The sequence below is a fragment of the Mus musculus genome, chromosome 17, assembly GCF_000001635.26.
Source record: "Mus musculus strain C57BL/6J chromosome 17, GRCm38.p6 C57BL/6J".
In the NCBI taxonomy this organism is placed as follows: Eukaryota; Metazoa; Chordata; class Mammalia; order Rodentia; family Muridae; genus Mus; species Mus musculus.
Genome location: NC_000083.6, coordinates 13,878,109 through 13,895,091, shown reverse-complemented (window position 1 = coordinate 13,895,091; position 16,983 = coordinate 13,878,109). Strand labels below are relative to the sequence as shown.

Below are 16,983 nucleotides of genomic sequence, written 5' to 3'. Positions count from 1 at the left end.
AGAGCTGTTCTGGGCAGAAATACCCCAGCACTGTGATATGTCACCGTGAGGACTGACTAAAACTCTCCATAATTTGAATCCTAAAACTGTACTGCTGACGTCTAGCTATTGCAGAAACTCTTTATAATAAAGATATTCCTGTGAGATCCAGTTCAAGTTCCATAAAATCACCTACACAGTGTTTATAGAAAAACTATTTAAAATTCTGAACTTAGATTGTATGTGCATATTTTTTAAAAATATAAAAAACAACTCTAAAAATTTTATTCCTTATTTTCAATGGAATAAAACACTAGCCCTAGGGCTGGAGTGACTTTCAGCAGTTAAGAGCCCTGGCTGCTCTTATAAAGGGTCCAAGATTGATTCCTACAAAACTCGAAATCATGTGTAACTCCATTCTCAGGGGATCTGATGCCCTCTTCCAGCCTCTGAGGGTACCAGGCACAGACATCTATGCAGGCAAAATATTCAAGCATATACAATAAAAAATTAGAAACTCTACTATATCCAGTGGAAAAGAATAAATTAGCCTGTGCTGTTGGGGTTATTGATGTCAGCAAGTAATAAAACATCCCTGAAAAAAAATTGTCTTCTCAAAAAGACAAATGAAGTTGACTTAAAAAAAAAAAAAAACATAAGGTAGTGCAAGTCCAAACAGAAGTTGAGATTCAGGGTGGATTTTATAGCAGGCATAGACACTGTTAATGAAGAACCAAGGCACAAAGAGACAGGGAAGCAAAAGTCTTCCCTGAGAACTTCAATGAGGGGGCTGCAGCTAACTGTGCACACTCCAGCAGAGCCAATGTCAAAACAAAAGAGCATGGTGGTTAGGAAAACCTGGGAGAAGCAGAACCCCACAAGAGCAACAAAAGCAAACAGCACAGGGACAATCAAATGCTCAGAGAAGGCAACTTAAGGGCAAAACCAAAGCTACACTTGCCCTTCTCCAAAACTCAGCTCCTCCTGTTACCCGGCAGGAGAAGCACTGCACAATGGTTTAGCTAACAAGTTCAATCACAGAGCTCAAATTCTAAGTGCAGGCTCTCAAATTTGGCAAGAGACATTTTCTCTAAAAGACATGGTTCTTCATTCTCCTAGCTGGTGAAGTGGTTGTCAACCTTGACATCAGTCTCACTGTTCTGTAGCCCAGTGACAAGCTGCCCAGTGCAGTGAAACTGAGTATCTGACATCTCTCATCTAATCAAGGCCAGCAGAAAAGCCTGGCAGACTCTGTACCAGTCTGTATTTCTAAAAGGTGCTTTCAGGTCAAACAAGTACTGCAGGTTGAGATTTGTGTGTATATAGCTTTACAAAAACATACTAAGGATGCTATTGTTATTAAATTATCAGCCATGCAAAACAAAGTCACGACAGCCTTTACTTTTTGACATCTGAAGTCTGCTAGAGTCTGCAGGATTTTTCAAAATAGTTTTCCAATATAGGTATTTCTTTCCACAATTCAATCCCAATTTTAAGACAAAGGTATAAAAGCCTTGAAAGCATTAGATTATTACGAAAGGTGTTTTGAACTGTTTGCAGTCAGTCTTCTAGTACTCTAAGACCTGGGTTTAGAGCCTAGATCTGCAAAGGACCAGCTATTCCTGTCTAAGGAAAAAGCTCTATGTGTAGCATCAGAGTCCATTAGAAAACAATGATCCCTCTAACAGTGGCAAAAGACATATTTAAAAAAAAGAACACCTAACAGTGTTCTGATGATGTACAAGAGCCACCGGAGTCTCTGGAAACATCTTTCCATGTGTATCACCCCATGGAGATGCTTATTCCTGTGAAAATGTATGTTGCCCAGGGAACAATGTGACCTATTCATATGTGGTGAGAGGACACAGCTCAGACAAGCTTTTGTGGGACAAACAGGCCAAGAGATTATCTACCTGATGGCCCAGAATGTCATTATTACAAAGGAAGTGCCTTTGATGAAGCAGAATTACAGATAATGTAACAGGAAATACTGTCTAGAAAGCAAACTCATGTTGGCTCTATGTGACAGAGGGTTAAGGCTTACACTTTGGGTCTAGAGTTTTCCTTGGTAATAGAAGATTTGTTATGAAGAAATGTAATATAATCATGAGGCCTAAACACTAGGTGTACAAGGACCTGCTTTTACACCTTGACTGGTAAACCCAGCAGTAAAGGGCAGCGAAGCAGCCAGGGCAAGAATGTCGGTAGGGCAGTACCCTCTGCAGTGTGAAGTGGATCATATAAGGCCATAAAGCTCAAATGAATACAAGTGTATCTTGGAAAATAGGGCCTATGGATTGGGGGTGGAGGGCAGATTGAGCTGCAGTGCAAGGGGCACAGGCTGAATTCGGAAAGCTGCATCTTGCCATCTGGGGGAGATGGAATACAAGCATGTTGGTAAGCAATCTTATTGTGCAAGAGGGCAAGACTAGAGCCATGAATGAAATGTCACTGGCATCATTACTGTCTTAAAGTTATGGATTGAGAACAAGCAGAAGAAGGCAGCAGGAGGCAAGCCTTGGATCAATGGTGGCATCCAGCCACGGGGAGCCCTAAGGAAAGACTGGAAATCAATGTAGGCAGTCCCCCAACCTCATGAAACTCTGCTGCTCCTAACAAGATAAAACCTGTCTCATTTGTCCCACGAGTCACCCCAAATCTTATTTTATGATATCAAGAACATGTCTTAAGATTACAGGGCAAACTGCTAGCCCAAGACACATGCTTGCCACTATCCACTAATTCTTACTTAGGAAGAGTTTCCCAAGATAATCTACCGATTCTGACATGTTAAGGGCTCTAAGAATAATGCATTATTGTTAATAATACTAATAGTTAATACTAATCATACTAATATTTAATGATACTATTATTTCATATTAATATTTGATACTAGGAAACTTGGATAAGAAGTGTATATAGACAGTGGTAAATAAATTATTAACATTTTATTAATTGTTAATTGATAATCAAAGTATTTATCTCTTTAAAATAAGAAAAACTGAGAAATATTGATTAGAAATAAAAATTTAGTGCAAACATTATTTATCACAAACAACTTCACAGGAGAAAGCTATTCTTGAACCAAGAGTTGGCTAGTGTCTGTGGCAGTGCCTCTGGTCAGTGCTTGCTCTATAAAGGATACTGATAAATACTTGCTAAATGATGAATAACTCTTAAGTGGGCTACTGTGGTACACACCTGTTAACCCTGTACGATCTGAGTTTGGGGCAATCCTGGCTTATGCAGTGACATCTTTTTTCAAAACAAACAAAATAACAGCAACAAAAAATTTTCATGAACCTAATGTACAACTTCATCTCTTATTTTCTGTGGAGGAGCATGTTTATTATCCTTGTTTCTTATAAAGAATGAAGACATGGAAGTCGGAAATTAGTCCTCTGTTCACCAAGAAGAGGAGCTGTTTATAAACAGGTTTCTCTGTGCGTGACCTGTCCTCAAGCTACAGAACAGAAAAGAGGGGACTAGCATTTGATGAGATGGCTGCTAGAGTTTAACTTTAAAGAACTGGCTTTTTTTTTTTTTTATCATCTAGACATTAACCTCGGATAAGTGTGTGTGTGTGTGTGTGTGTGTATAAATGATCAATCAAATATTTTGATAATCCATGTGGTATTAAGAAAAATAGGATTTTGGTTCACAGGAAACCTCTTACTTTACCATTCACAGTGACATCTTCATTACATTTTAAGTCTGGGAGTAGTGGCAATGCCCTTTCAACTGAGTTCACAGTGAACATACTTATTAGAAATAGTGAAAATCTATTTCTAATACAACAAGAAATAATTACCCAATGCAAAACCTATTTCATTTGTTCACCTACTTGAGACTAACTATGAGATAGAATCAGATTATGACTAACACTGTAGGAAAGTCAAACCCATAAACAAACAGTGACACTTAAGGTTAACAAGGAAGTAGAGTAACTAGTCTAGTAACATTCAGAGGCATGCTTCTAACCACGGAGCTCACCTCCTGACCCAGGAGGTGCTAGGGAGAACTGACTACTGAGAACACAGAACAGCCATCACCAAAGGAGGAAAGAAAATCAAGACAAAAAAAAAGTACCAAAGGGAAAGAAACAAGAACATACCAAATCTAGAACAGAGATTGCTGGCATAGCAGTCTGCTGCAGGTAATAGAGAAGGGGAAAAAAAGAAAGATGAAGCGTCAACAAAAAAGTTAGGTTTAGACCTGTGTTCCACCACCGGCATCTTTGTTGCTGTCAAGCGTCATCTGGTTTTAGACAACTTGATGAAAACTATAGAACCACAGACTAACTTCTAGCATTCAGAAATAGAAAAATGTCCATGTGGCATTAATATTTTCAGATTTATCATTCAAAGACATATTAAAAAACCAAAGCTTTCTTTAGTGTTTATTTGGAGATTAAGATAATAAGCTAAATATATAATTATTAAAATGAAATTACTTTTTAAAAATTAATATCAAAATTTTACTAGGCATCATAATCCATACTAAAAGGCTTTAAAATATTCAAAGTAGTAGCAATTTTGTAAATCTATGACAAATCTTCAATAAACATTTCATCCTCACAGAAAATTGAGATGTTCTATCGTAGTAGCTAACTTTTTATCTCTGCAGTGATCTGCTATCAAAGGAAGCAATGCTAATGCTATGTGATCAATACCAGCTGGACATTCGGAGTTATTTACTGTAGTACAGGGGAGGGGAAATCTTCCTCTTCATGGAACTTGGGGTGAGGGCAATACAAAGCCACAAATCACCGTATCTGTCCCTAGCCAGTCAGGGCCGAGGGACATACCAGCGCTGGCCAGTCCAGACAAGAGCTAGACAGTGTGTCTGAGAGTCCTGAGCATGAGCACAGTGGAAACTATTCAACGCACCCTTATTGTACAAGTCTCATTCATCGCTTATTCTTTGAGATATAATAGTTGAAGTGGTGGATACAGTTATTCTTAAGGATGTTTACTAAAGGTACTAGAAAAATACTAGTAAAATGATGTAATAGTTAAAATTTACATTCTGGTTTCACGCAAGAAAGCCAGTATGTAAAATAAATCTTAGGTGAATTAGAGCACTGTATATGCTGAGGAATGTCAATATGAAGAAGCCAGTGAACTCCCCTTTGAGTTTCTCAACAGTCTTCAGGAAAACCTCACTGAAAAGAGACTAATCACAGTACTGGACTGTTACAATATCAACCAAGGTTAACCTGCATCATGCCCTTGAAGTAAGATGTCTGAAACAGCTACTCTTTCAACAACCCCTTTTATGCACAGCATAAAACAGAAAAAAGAAAAAAGAAGAAATCAGAAAAAAATTATATTGATAAAAAGCATCATTAAAACTCACTAACATGATAGACAACAGCACTCTTCGGCAAGCTAATATCAAGTGCCCATGTTAGTAACAATAAATGCCTCTGAACAATTATGCTTGATAAGTAGCAAGAATCTAGTTTAAACCCCAAATTTGGTATTTTTAAAACTTATTTACATTAGGCTAATTTAAATTTTTATTTGAAACAAAGATAATAAAAGGTTTTTTTTTTAATATAGAGATTAAATTCTATCAAAATTTGTTAGTATCTTTATGTTACAACTACAATTAATAACTAATAAATATTTGAAGTAATAACAGTAAAATAGCTACACAAGTCCTACTACTGGTAATGACCCTGCACTTTAAAATTGATGTCCTAAAGTCCTCTGCTCATCATGAGAATCAGGACCCGACTCTTTCTGTGTGATGTCCTTGGTGAGTTATCCAGGGTTTGTAAACAACTCTGACTGTTCTGCTCACAGCAGAGCCATGTGACCATTACACTTGACATAGCCCACCAAGTCTCAGGGATTTACCATCTGGCCCTGTGCCGACTGTTAGTGGTCATTACTAAGTACCTGTTTTTGCAACTTAAGTGTAGCAAGGATAACTATACGACTGCTAATTAAAACACTGAAGCCCAAAGGGCCTGACTCATCCCTTCAAGTTGTCAGCCAAGAGTGAGCAAAAGAAACCAGGGGTCTTTAAACTCCTCTTTGTGATTGTGAATATAGCTGTCTGCACAGAAACACCCAGAAGATAGCATAGGGAACACAGATACGCACAACCGAGGCCTTTCCCCTTTACCCTGGCTCTCCGCTCGGCCTCCAGACGCTGCATGATCAGCATGGTGTCCACATCATCATCTTCCTCTTCGTCATCATCCTCATCCTTCTGTTTGGACTCCTGTAGTCTCTTCTGGAACTGCCACTCCAGCATAAGCTTCCGCAGGCGGTCACTCTCCTCCGCAGTACGGTCCACCTTGTTTTGCAGCTCGTGGATCTCCTTGCTTAGCATGTCCACAATGTGCATTTGCTGTTGCTTCTCCAGCTTCTCCCTGGCATCTCGTTTCCAGGGGTCTGGAGACAGACTATCACCAGAGGACAGCTCCTCTTTACTGATGGTTATATACTGCAGATCCTTGCGCTCGATCGTGCGGGGCTGCTGCTGGGGCTGAAGCTCCCGAATGACTGTTTCTTGGGGCCTCTGCAGTGTGGAAGGCTTTTCTGGCTTGGCCTGTGTGGCCAAAGGTGAGAAGGAAGCAGGGTTCAGGGTCTGAGAGCGCATCTGCCCCAACTTCCGCTCCTGCTCCCTGCGCTTTCTCTCTCGTTCTTCCTCCAGGCGGGCCTTCTCTTTCTCATACCACCTCTGGTGCTCCTCTCTCTTTTTCCACTCTGCAGCAGCCACCTGAGCAGACTGGGGTCCTGCCTGGTTGGCAGGAGGAGGTGGGAGGGGCAAATCCATTGGAATACCATCAAACTCACTGGTGTAGTGGACCGGCGGTGGAGGTGGTGGTGGAGGGAGGTCTGTTCGAATGGGCTGAGAGACAGCCACAGGGGTGGGCAGCACCGCTGCTGGTGTTTTCCAACGGCCAGGACCACTCTTGGTCAGAGTGGAAGCAGGGGTAACTGACTTGGAAGAATGGTTCAGGTGTTCCTGGCTGGATGTGCTGGATTCCACTGAGGAGCTCTGATTGATCCACATATCACTGTCACACTTGCGATCCATGCCTGCCTCTACTCGATGCCGCTCAAGTTGGTAAACCTTTTCTTCCCGAAGCTCTTCCTGGGAACGGGTAACACGCTGAGAAAAGAAAAGAAGTTCTCATACTTCAGAGACTCACCAGACACATTACCAGAATATCACACATGCTTCATCCTCAAAGAGGAGACAACAAAACCTGTGGAATGGGTGTATAACCAGAAGCTGAAAGTGCTTTACTGCTCACTGGCCAAGTAGTCAGCTGTAAATCTATCCACAAAAGAATAAAGAAGGTTTTCTATATACTGATGCATGCTATTTCTGGCACTGTCACTCCTGCCTAGCAGGTGAAGGTACATGCTCAGGCTCCAGGCACACCTGACTCCCATAGGTAAGTGAGAACAGTGTAATCCAAGAAGAGCAACAAAACCTTCTGTTAAGTTAGTCTAACTATTACAAAATACTCATTGCATGCATCTATGGCTTGATTCTGAGTGAGTTACAAAGATCAGGACTACCTTTGTTTTCTCTCAATAAGACAAGGCTATGAGGACAAGTTCCATTCATCAAAGATGTTTAGCTCCACTGTTATCAGAGAAAGAAGGCAATAGCATACTTTAATGGAAATAAAGCCCTTTGTGAGGAAGGAGATTCAAACAAGTATTCTTTTTCTCTAGAAGGCTACAATGAAGCCTGACAAGTGGCATTTATAAAAGCAGTATATCCTGATGAAGATGATCACTATGATATGTGAATCAATTATCCTTAGCACACCTTGATAGTGAACATCAGTTGAAGATGGAAACCTGAAAATAACTATTTCCTTTTCATTTAAAAAAACACGAATTACCACTTTAAAAAAACAATAGCCATAGCAGGAAGTTCAACAATAATTCCCAATACTTAGGTACAGCTCAACTTTGAGTAGGTTCCTTATCAACAAACCACATAAGAGCATCATGAAGTCACATGCTCACACAATCCACACATCACATAAGAGCATCATGAAGTCACATGCTCACACAATCCACACATCACATAAGAGCATCATGAAGTCACATGCTCACACAATCCACACATCACATAAGAGCATCATGAAGTCACATGCTCACACAATCCACACATCACATAAGAGCATCATGAAGTCACATGCTCACACAATCCACACATCACATAAGAGCATCATGAAGTCACATGCTCATACAATCTATACATCACGTAAGAGCATCATGAAGTCACATGCTCACACAATCTACACATCACATTAGAGCATCATGAAGGGAACAGAGACCTGGCCCTGCTAAAATCACAACTCTGAACCTTCTGTCTAGTGTGTTACCGGACAGTGTTACTAGAAAAGACATGGTATGGGCAGAGAAGGAAGACATCTAACACTTAGAAAACCCAGCTGCTAACGGTCATAAGGTCCACTCAGGAGAACGTAGATAAGGCAGGGCACACAGCAGAGGATTATTTTTTTCCTAAACAAAGTTTCCTCTTACCTTGGTGCACAGTCTCCTGTGAGTACACCCCTTTCTGCTGTCTGCCTGTCTATTTTTCTCATCCTGTAAGGCTCAGCTCAATTCCCATGTCTTTGGTGACCACTATCGTGATCTATTCCCATGACTTCTGTGACCACTCTACGGAGGAATGACTGTTTTGGGGATCATACAACATTTACTTTCCAGGACATGTATCTGTCTTATGTGTCCTAGGTTTCTCTTTAAAGCACACTGCTGGTTTCTTCTCCAAGTCACATCTGATAGTGCTTTCCAGTTTAAAGCCCTATACTGACATCTCTATCTTTAGTGATTTGGACAGAAGTCTTTTTAGCTAGAACCTATAACTCTTCTAATGAGCCTGCTTACCTTCAGGCTCCAGCCTTGCCTTCTGATGTTCAGATCTTTTCTTTCAGCCAGAAAGCCAAAGCCAGAGGAAGACACTACACAAGCACCAGGGATGGAATCCAGAGAGGATAGATTCTTTCCCAGTTGATACGCCTGGTAATACCCACCTTTTCAGCAACTCTAATTGCATTGTATGTTTTCTGTATGCCCTACTTCAAGATCCACGGGCAGAGACAGTCTCAGTGCAAGCTATGCCAGTCACTAGATTTCATCTTTCACTCCTAGAATCTGTAAAAGCCTTGCCTTCAATGCTGTAACTATGTCTTACATTACCATTATTTCATTAACCAAATATTACACAGAACTTGTTTACAATGTTCTGCATTTGAGCCTACTTCTTTTTGCCTCAGACTTAAAAACACACATACAAAAAAAGAGGACAACCTAGCAATCTGAAGTTAACAATTGTGTCTTAAAACTCACACACTCTTGGGCTGCCAAGAGTGTGGATGCTGTGATCTAGTCTGATCCCAGGAACCCAAATCATTGAAGGTGACAACTGATTCTTGAAAACTGCCCTCTGTTCATGTACCCCATACACTCACACACAAAATAAATACAAATAAATATTTTTAAAGAAAAAAACAGCCACCAGTCTTAATCCTGCTAACCTGATCTATCATACTCCTCTGAGAGATGAGAACCATTTGTAAGCCCCTTATTCCTAACCTGGATTGCAATACTGGAATGATTACTTTCTGTGTGCACATGTGGTTTTTCCTCATAATTTGGCCACTGGCTCTGAGGAGGAGCCATCCGATCCTGCGACTTTGAAGCTGGAAAGGTAAAATACTCTCTGGTGTATGTCTGAGTAGGGATAGGATAGGCTTCAGGTCTGGGTGGAGGGGACTGCTCCTGTAAAATGTAAGCAAAGAGAAAAAGAGATGCTTAAAATTTCATAAAAGGCTAACTTTATACTCGGGGATCTGTTTTACAATCTTTTTTTTTTAATTGGGTATTTATTTCATTTACATTTCTAATGCTATCCCAAAAGTCCCCCCCAACCCCCACCCCAACTCCCACTTCTTGGCCCTGGCGTTCCCCTGTACTGAGGCAGATAAAGTTTGCACGACCAATGGGCCTCTCTTTCCACTGATGGCCAACTAGGCCATACAGCATCTATGGAGGGGAGGGGTTTGATACCCTGAGGGAAGCTTCCCTGTCTCAAGAAGGGGAAATGGGGGGGCACTAGGAGGAGAGGATGGGATGATATTTGATTATAAAGGGAATAAATAAGTGTTTTTTAAAAAGCATATACATTAAATGTTATGCTAAAAATTGAAAAACTGACCCTATGCTTTGAATGAGGAACATTAATTTTTCCAGAGTTACTCACTTAAACTAATTCTCATTTCCCCTAGATTTATTAAATATTAAATTATTTGACTAGTATAATGAAAATTAAAAAAATTAAATGAACAAAAGTCAAGAATGATAGCTAATGTACTTTGTTGAGAATTGTATCAGACAACTCAGATATTTCACAAGTAATAAAGTGTTCCAGCTTATCTCAGACCTCAGTGCAGAGGTTTCCAGTGGAGACAGATGTTATCTTAGCTGCTGTTCCAGATGTATATGGACCCTTCCCTCCAGGGCTAGGAGGCTGATCTGTTGGAAACAGTCAAAAGAACCCCCAAGTTTCACATTAAATAACAAGTAAAATACACATAACAACATTCCTTTAAATGCAGGCACTGTATCATGTGCATCATTACACTATTGACAGGATGTCCAGCACAGAGCCAGAGACAAAAATGTACCAGAATCTGGCTTCCTGCGCCCCTACAAGTCTCCTACCACCATAGCCCAGGAAAGGACTATCTCCAGGATCAGGACCTAGCTGACATCTGTGGCAGAGACCTGAGAGTAAATACTTGAAGCTTTTTGGAGGCTGGGGTCTCTATTCAATACCCACCATCCTCATTTCTTTGTTAGCAACTCTTTTTTTTTCCTTTCCTTCTCTCTTCCTCTCTGTCTTCCTCTCTCTCCCTCCCCCCGCCCCTGTTTCTTTCTAAGTTGGCAACCCCTGACACACTTTTGTAGAGACATTAACAATGCATTTTGATCTATAATGTATACTGAGTCAAGGGTTTTCTCAAATAAAACCCAAATTTTGGAGTATTGTGACACCTCTATGAAAACTCTAGCTAGCCAAGAGACACAAACAACAATGATCAAAGTACAGCATGCCCCATTGGCTTCTGGAGGTAAAAAGATAACGTAGAGAATGACTCTTCTTACTTGCCACATTGGGGCTGGAACGGTGGTCCGCTCTGTTTTTCATCAGCCTGTCATCCCCAGGCAGTTTCTTTGGCTCACTGTACTCTGTCCAAGGCATCTGAGGACTCTCTGGGGAGCCATTTTGAGCTGAATTATTATAGAGCTCAAAACCTTCACTCTTTGGTCTGGGTTTACCTGAGCCACGACGATCTGAAACTGAAACCAAAGCAGATTCATTCTTTCTCCCTCACTGGCTCTAAGAGTTGAAGAGCTTCAAAGGATGCATCTAAAATTCTTACATTTCATAACTGTTCTTAGTATAACAGGGTGATTTTCATATACATTCTTTGACTAGCTTAAAAACCAAAAACAAGCAAGCAAGTAGAACAAAACAAAATCCAGGCACTAGATACTCGTGGTTGGTCTGGAATTTACTACATAGGCCAGGCCACCCCAAATTCACAGAAAGCTGCATCCTTCCGCATCCTCAGTGCTGGCATTAAAGGTACATGCCACCACAAATGGCTTTATATGAACATTTTCAAAAGCTTTTAAATATATTGGGTCTAGAAAATTTTTCATTTACTTGGTATGTATCTATGGGAGAAATTGACATTATTTTCTCAACAATTGAACTGTAATTTGTAAATAACAAAGTAACTATTTAAAGAGTAATTTTTAATAAGCCCTCAAAGGTACTACACTTCTCTCACTTGATAACACACATATTAATATCCATCAGACTGCTGTCACCTGGTGTGATTAACCATGCATGTCCATAGTTTAGTCTTTTCATCTGTTCACCTGGGACTCATTCATTAACCACTTCCCTCTTTTCTAAATGATGTTCTACCATGCTAACACATGGTCTTACCACCATGCTCTGGCGTTTCTATGCTTTAGTAAACGGGATTCTAGGCTGTCAGACATTGTTGTTGTTGTTGGGACTGTGGTTACAAAGGTCAGGTGCTAGGGTGTACAGGATTCAAGGCTGACTCAGGGGCGAGGAGGGCTCAGAAGACTACACCTAACAGACTTTTAATATATCTAGCAAGCTGCCCCATTAGGGACGATCTGAATAGAAACCGAGTAGTATTTCTCAGCATTCTTCACTCGTTCTCAACTAACTTTTCACTGGTAGAGCTGGAAAACAGCTGTAGTAGCAACTTCTACATGGGATTTTGATGACTCTCTTTTTAAAAATAATTTATTTAGTGTGTATGAGTGTTTTTACAGTATGTGTACAAGTGCATGCCTTACTGGTGCTCAAAGAAGTTAGAAGAGAGCATTGAATCCCCTGAAATGGGAATTACAGACAGTTGTCAGCTAACATAAGTGCTGTGAAGTACTGAACCATCTTTCCAGCCCCAGCTTTTGATAACTTTCAAGAGAAGTCACATTCCAGCATAGAATCAGCATAGGATAGCTATCCTGGCTTGAGTTCCTAGTTCTTACTTCTTTGCATCATGGGGGACGGCTGGTTAAGGAGGGTGGCCAGGCCGTGATAGATGGCACCTTGCTTTGCAACTTCCAGTGTAACCACGGAACTGGTTCTTGTCATGAGTTCTGCTGCCCTAGGAAGAAAATATAAGTATAAAGAAACTGAGCGCTCAGTGTCAGATGACAGTCTGTGTTCAGAACTCTTGTTCCTCAGCCTGACTGCTGTTGGAGAAATTAGCCTGGCTTTCAGAAAGATAATCTCCTGTTCACATCACAGTTGAAAGTTAATTATAAAAACATTTAAATATGTTCTATGCTATACCATTAAGATATATTTAAAGATTTCACAAGTTTTAAGTATATGTGCACATATTTATAGAATTACTTAAAGAAATGCTCTATACTAAAACACATATGAGTGAACAGAAAATGAGATTTATGTGCTCTAAGAACTAGGATTATAGGTGAAGGTGTACTCACAGAGCATAAAGGACTTTATAGCACTACTTTTTGAATACAAATTTCAAAATTAAATGTAAAATATCACTTCAATACACTAAGACTAACTTTAACACTAACCAATTAGTCATACCTTTCCTGAGAAAGTCCAACCAGACTTCGTCCATCCACACTGAGGAGTTGGTCACCAGCAGCTAATCGTCCATCCTGAGCCACCAGAGAGATGAAAGTGTAGAGAGAAAAGAAAAAGAGGTAGTATCAGTGCACAGCAGCATTTTTCACACCAGTCAGTGCACAGCTGTGTACTTCACACCACAGTCAGTACACAGCAGTGTTTTTCACACCACAGCCAGTGCACACCAGCATTCTTCACACCACATGGTCAGCGCGCATCAGTCTTCCCACCACAGTCAATGAACAGCAGCATTCTTCACCATACAGCATCCACAGCTATAAGCATCTGCACAGTATTTCACAAAGCTGGAGCGCATAATGCCCTTCACAGTTTCCTTTAAAACAAATAGTCGCTGGGCGTGGTGGCGCACGCCTTTAATTCCAGCACTTGGGAGGCAGAGGCAGGCGGATCTCTGAGTTTGAGGCCAAGCTGGTCTACAAAGTGAGTTCCAGGACAGCCAAGGCTACATAGAGAAACCCTGTCTCGAAAAAAAACAAAAACAAAACAAACAAACAAAAAATCAAATACTCACCACATCTGCAGCACCTCCTTTGACAACCGACTTAACGTAGATTCCCAGTTTATCCTGGCCAGCACCCTATGCAAAAATAAGGCCAGAACAACACAATGAAATCACAAAGCAGGAAATGAACAAAATCCTGCCCACATACACATTGGTAACTTGACAGGTTAGGAATATTTCTATTTTATGGTTCCAAACTTATAAGAAAAATACTCCTGTAAAACTGGATAATTTGACAAAAATATGCCCATAGTCTTGGAATACTCAAAATGATTATTTATAAAGTCTAAAACAGCTACAATTCCAAATGAATGAGAAACTCTTCAAGTGACTGGCCCTTAACCCGAGCAGGCCAGTAAATCAGCTGTGGTACTATATAATCCATCCAGTATCTGCCTTCTCTAGCCTCACTCTTTAAACATATGGTTTACATTTCAAAACAAGAAAATAACTTCTTGTAGCAGCCAGTTAAGAGGGTTTTGTAAGAAAACATTACCCAGAAAATACTATATTGTAATTGATACTCTGTAACTTAAGATTCATACACAATTACATTAGCATTCTATGGAAAACTAATGAAATCTTTGAGAAACCTTAGGTATCATACATAGTTTCAAGATCATCAATACTCTACTTGGAGATCATAATATAACAACAAAACACATACAGTCATGTGCATGAAACCTTACTTGGATATTACTGGAAGTAGCACAACTGAGTATATATACTTTTGTACCAACAATAAAATTAAGTTCCCTTAATAACTTTGAGATATTATATCATATAATAATGTATTATTAAAAGAAATTTCAGTATATTAAGATAAGTTTTTCAAAGTAATAATCTGGAAGATGTGCAAACCATCCATATTTCCTCTATTAGCTAGCATTTTAGTTTACAGTTTTCACTGGTGAGACTGGCTCCCTTTTTTCTCCCTACAGTAGGGAGTAGGGACAGGAAGGCAGTCATCAGTTATGCAGTATGTTACTGTTTCACAGGAATAGAACCTGTGTTTTGTGTGTATGTTTATATATATAAAATTATGTGTCTTATAAAGTAGTATGTATATACATTTATAACAATAGAAATTATACTATATATATTATAATTATAAAACAGTATATGTTATCATACATATACAAATATATATAAAAATTTGAAAACAGCGTAACATTTTATTAGTATATGTTAACTGAGTAGTGACAGATGTGGCTGTGGCATTTGTCTGCATGTCATGCAGACTCTGAACAGCTAGAAACTAAGAAAGACTGAGTGCTTCTCCATGTAAAGCTCTTTTACCCTAAGATGAAGGATGAAGGTTGTCCAGTATGTTGCCAGTCTCCTCCTGTGTCTGTCTATACTCCCTCCCGTGTACCATACTGCAAGTCTCTTACCAGCCCTGGGCTCTCAACTGTAAGGCCACTTGGTACTGTCAACACTTAACAACAGCCACAAAACCACATCTTGAATAGCTGGCAGTGCCAAAGGAAATAAAAGAAAGGTAAATAAAGAAGGAAACTGGAAGTCTGGAGGCAATAGGGAGATGGGGGGAATCAAGCCAGATGGAAAGTTACTAAATTGCAATCCAATATAAAAATCTAACTGGAGGAGATAGTAGAAGAACACATGTGTTATGAAATGTGTTAAAGGGTTAAACAGGGGCAGGGTGAGGAAATGGGGGAGAGAAAGGTATGTGTTAATCAAAACTCGGGATTATGAAAGGTCTTATGGAAACCCACAGGTAAGAAAGCTAACTTCTACATGTAACAGTGATGATGACCATAAAGGGGTTTGAACAGAGGTTTTCTGCATGATGCATTAGGCCATCCCTAGACAACATGGGTAAATAAAAGTGCAGGGCAGGCATGGGAGAAATTTCCACAGCAGGAGGGTCCAGAAGTCTCCAGAATGACACAGGCTATTGGCATTGCTCTTAGTCATCACCATAACGACAAAAGTCAGATGCAACGACTACAACTACCAAACTTTGCTTACAGGATAAAAATTAATCTCAAACCAAAGGAAGAAATTTCTTCCCTGTTCATAGTGTCAGAGAGTACAATACAGGCTGCTTGCTGGGGGAGAAACCACGCCTATGGTCTTATTTAGTGCTGGACTCTGGCTTGCTAGAATACAGACTTGCCAAAAAAGATGTGCCAAATGCAGCAACAGTGACATGCCTGTGACTGAGGTAACTAAGTACTTTCTGACTATATCTGCAATCTGCTCCACAGGAGGAAATTTAGTGACTCGTCAGAAGCCCATTGCTGAGAGTTCATAGAGATCCTACTTGAGAACCTCCTGTTATTTTACTAGATGGCTGTGACCTCCGTTTCCCTTCCAAGCACGTGCTTATTATACCCAGAGACTTGTTATCCCGATCTTGGTCCAAGAAGTTTCTTCATGCAGTGGTCAGCAGTCGGTGAAAACACTCACAATTGGTCAAGTGCTGAGGGTAAGTGATGGAGGACTGCTCAGTCCCAAATGGTACATCTTTCTCAAACCTTGTAGAAAGGGCTGGAGGATGGGGAGAAGTGCTGCGAAATGCTGCTCCAGATGTGACACAGCCATCACATTGTGAAGTCTGGGCATGACATGGCCACCACATCTGTGGCGTCTGGATGTGACACTACCATCACATCCATGATGTATAGATGGACATGACCATCGCACCCATGATGTCTGAATGATACAAGGCCATCACATCCACACAGAGCAGCTGCAGTTACCTGAGCCAGATGAAGCCAGATACAATTCCAGCATGGATGGGAGAAAAGCTTATAAGCCCCTGCCCCTAATGAGGAGCTGCAGTTAACAGCAGCTAATAGAAAATCATTCTTCTTTAAGGGTATGGCCAATGGTAGGTTTCCCATTCTCCAGTGAATGGCTGCACACACTGTATGCATATATGAGTAGCACTAATAGGGCTTAATGTGATACACACACACACACACACACACACATGCACACACACACACACATGCACATATACACACACAAACATATACATGGGGTTGTATGGTGGTGCAGGCTTTTTATCCTAGCACCTAGGAAACAGATGCACGTGGACCTCTGTGAGTTCTAGGCTAATCTGATTTACATAGCAAGTCAGACCAGTGCTAGAGAGGGGGCATTCTGACAGGAATCTATTAGAAGTTGGAGGAGAGAAGTAAGGGAGGATGTGACTATATTTTACTGTATACATGTATAAATATTTAAATAAGTTAGAAAAATATACAAAGTACCTGAGT

The 16,983-nt window shown here is 40.3% G+C and overlaps 1 protein-coding gene across 26 annotated transcripts in view; it reads right to left on the bottom strand.

Moving 5' to 3' along the window:
• Afdn (afadin, adherens junction formation factor) overlaps positions 1 to 16,983 on the bottom strand; it is a 145,408-nt gene that overhangs the window by 10,707 nt on the left and 117,718 nt on the right. For 13 of the 26 annotated variants that reach the window (XM_006523752.3, XM_006523763.3, XM_006523757.3 and 10 more), the window contains 8 exons: positions 13,742 to 13,807; positions 13,168 to 13,241; positions 12,591 to 12,709; positions 11,157 to 11,351; positions 10,432 to 10,523; positions 9,585 to 9,770; positions 6,115 to 7,110; positions 4,094 to 4,129 (listed from right to left, as the gene is read on the bottom strand). In XM_006523752.3, coding sequence (XP_006523815.1) covers positions 4,094 to 4,129; positions 6,115 to 7,110; positions 9,585 to 9,770; positions 10,432 to 10,523; positions 11,157 to 11,351; positions 12,591 to 12,709; positions 13,168 to 13,241; positions 13,742 to 13,807 — 1,764 coding nt within the window. Of the gene's footprint in view, positions 1 to 4,093; positions 4,130 to 6,092; positions 7,111 to 9,584; positions 9,771 to 10,431; positions 10,524 to 11,156; positions 11,352 to 12,590; positions 12,710 to 13,167; positions 13,242 to 13,741; positions 13,808 to 16,983 lie in introns of all 26 variants that reach the window. The other 13 variants (XM_006523759.3, XM_006523764.3, XM_030249528.1 and 10 more) reach the window with 4 other exon arrangements.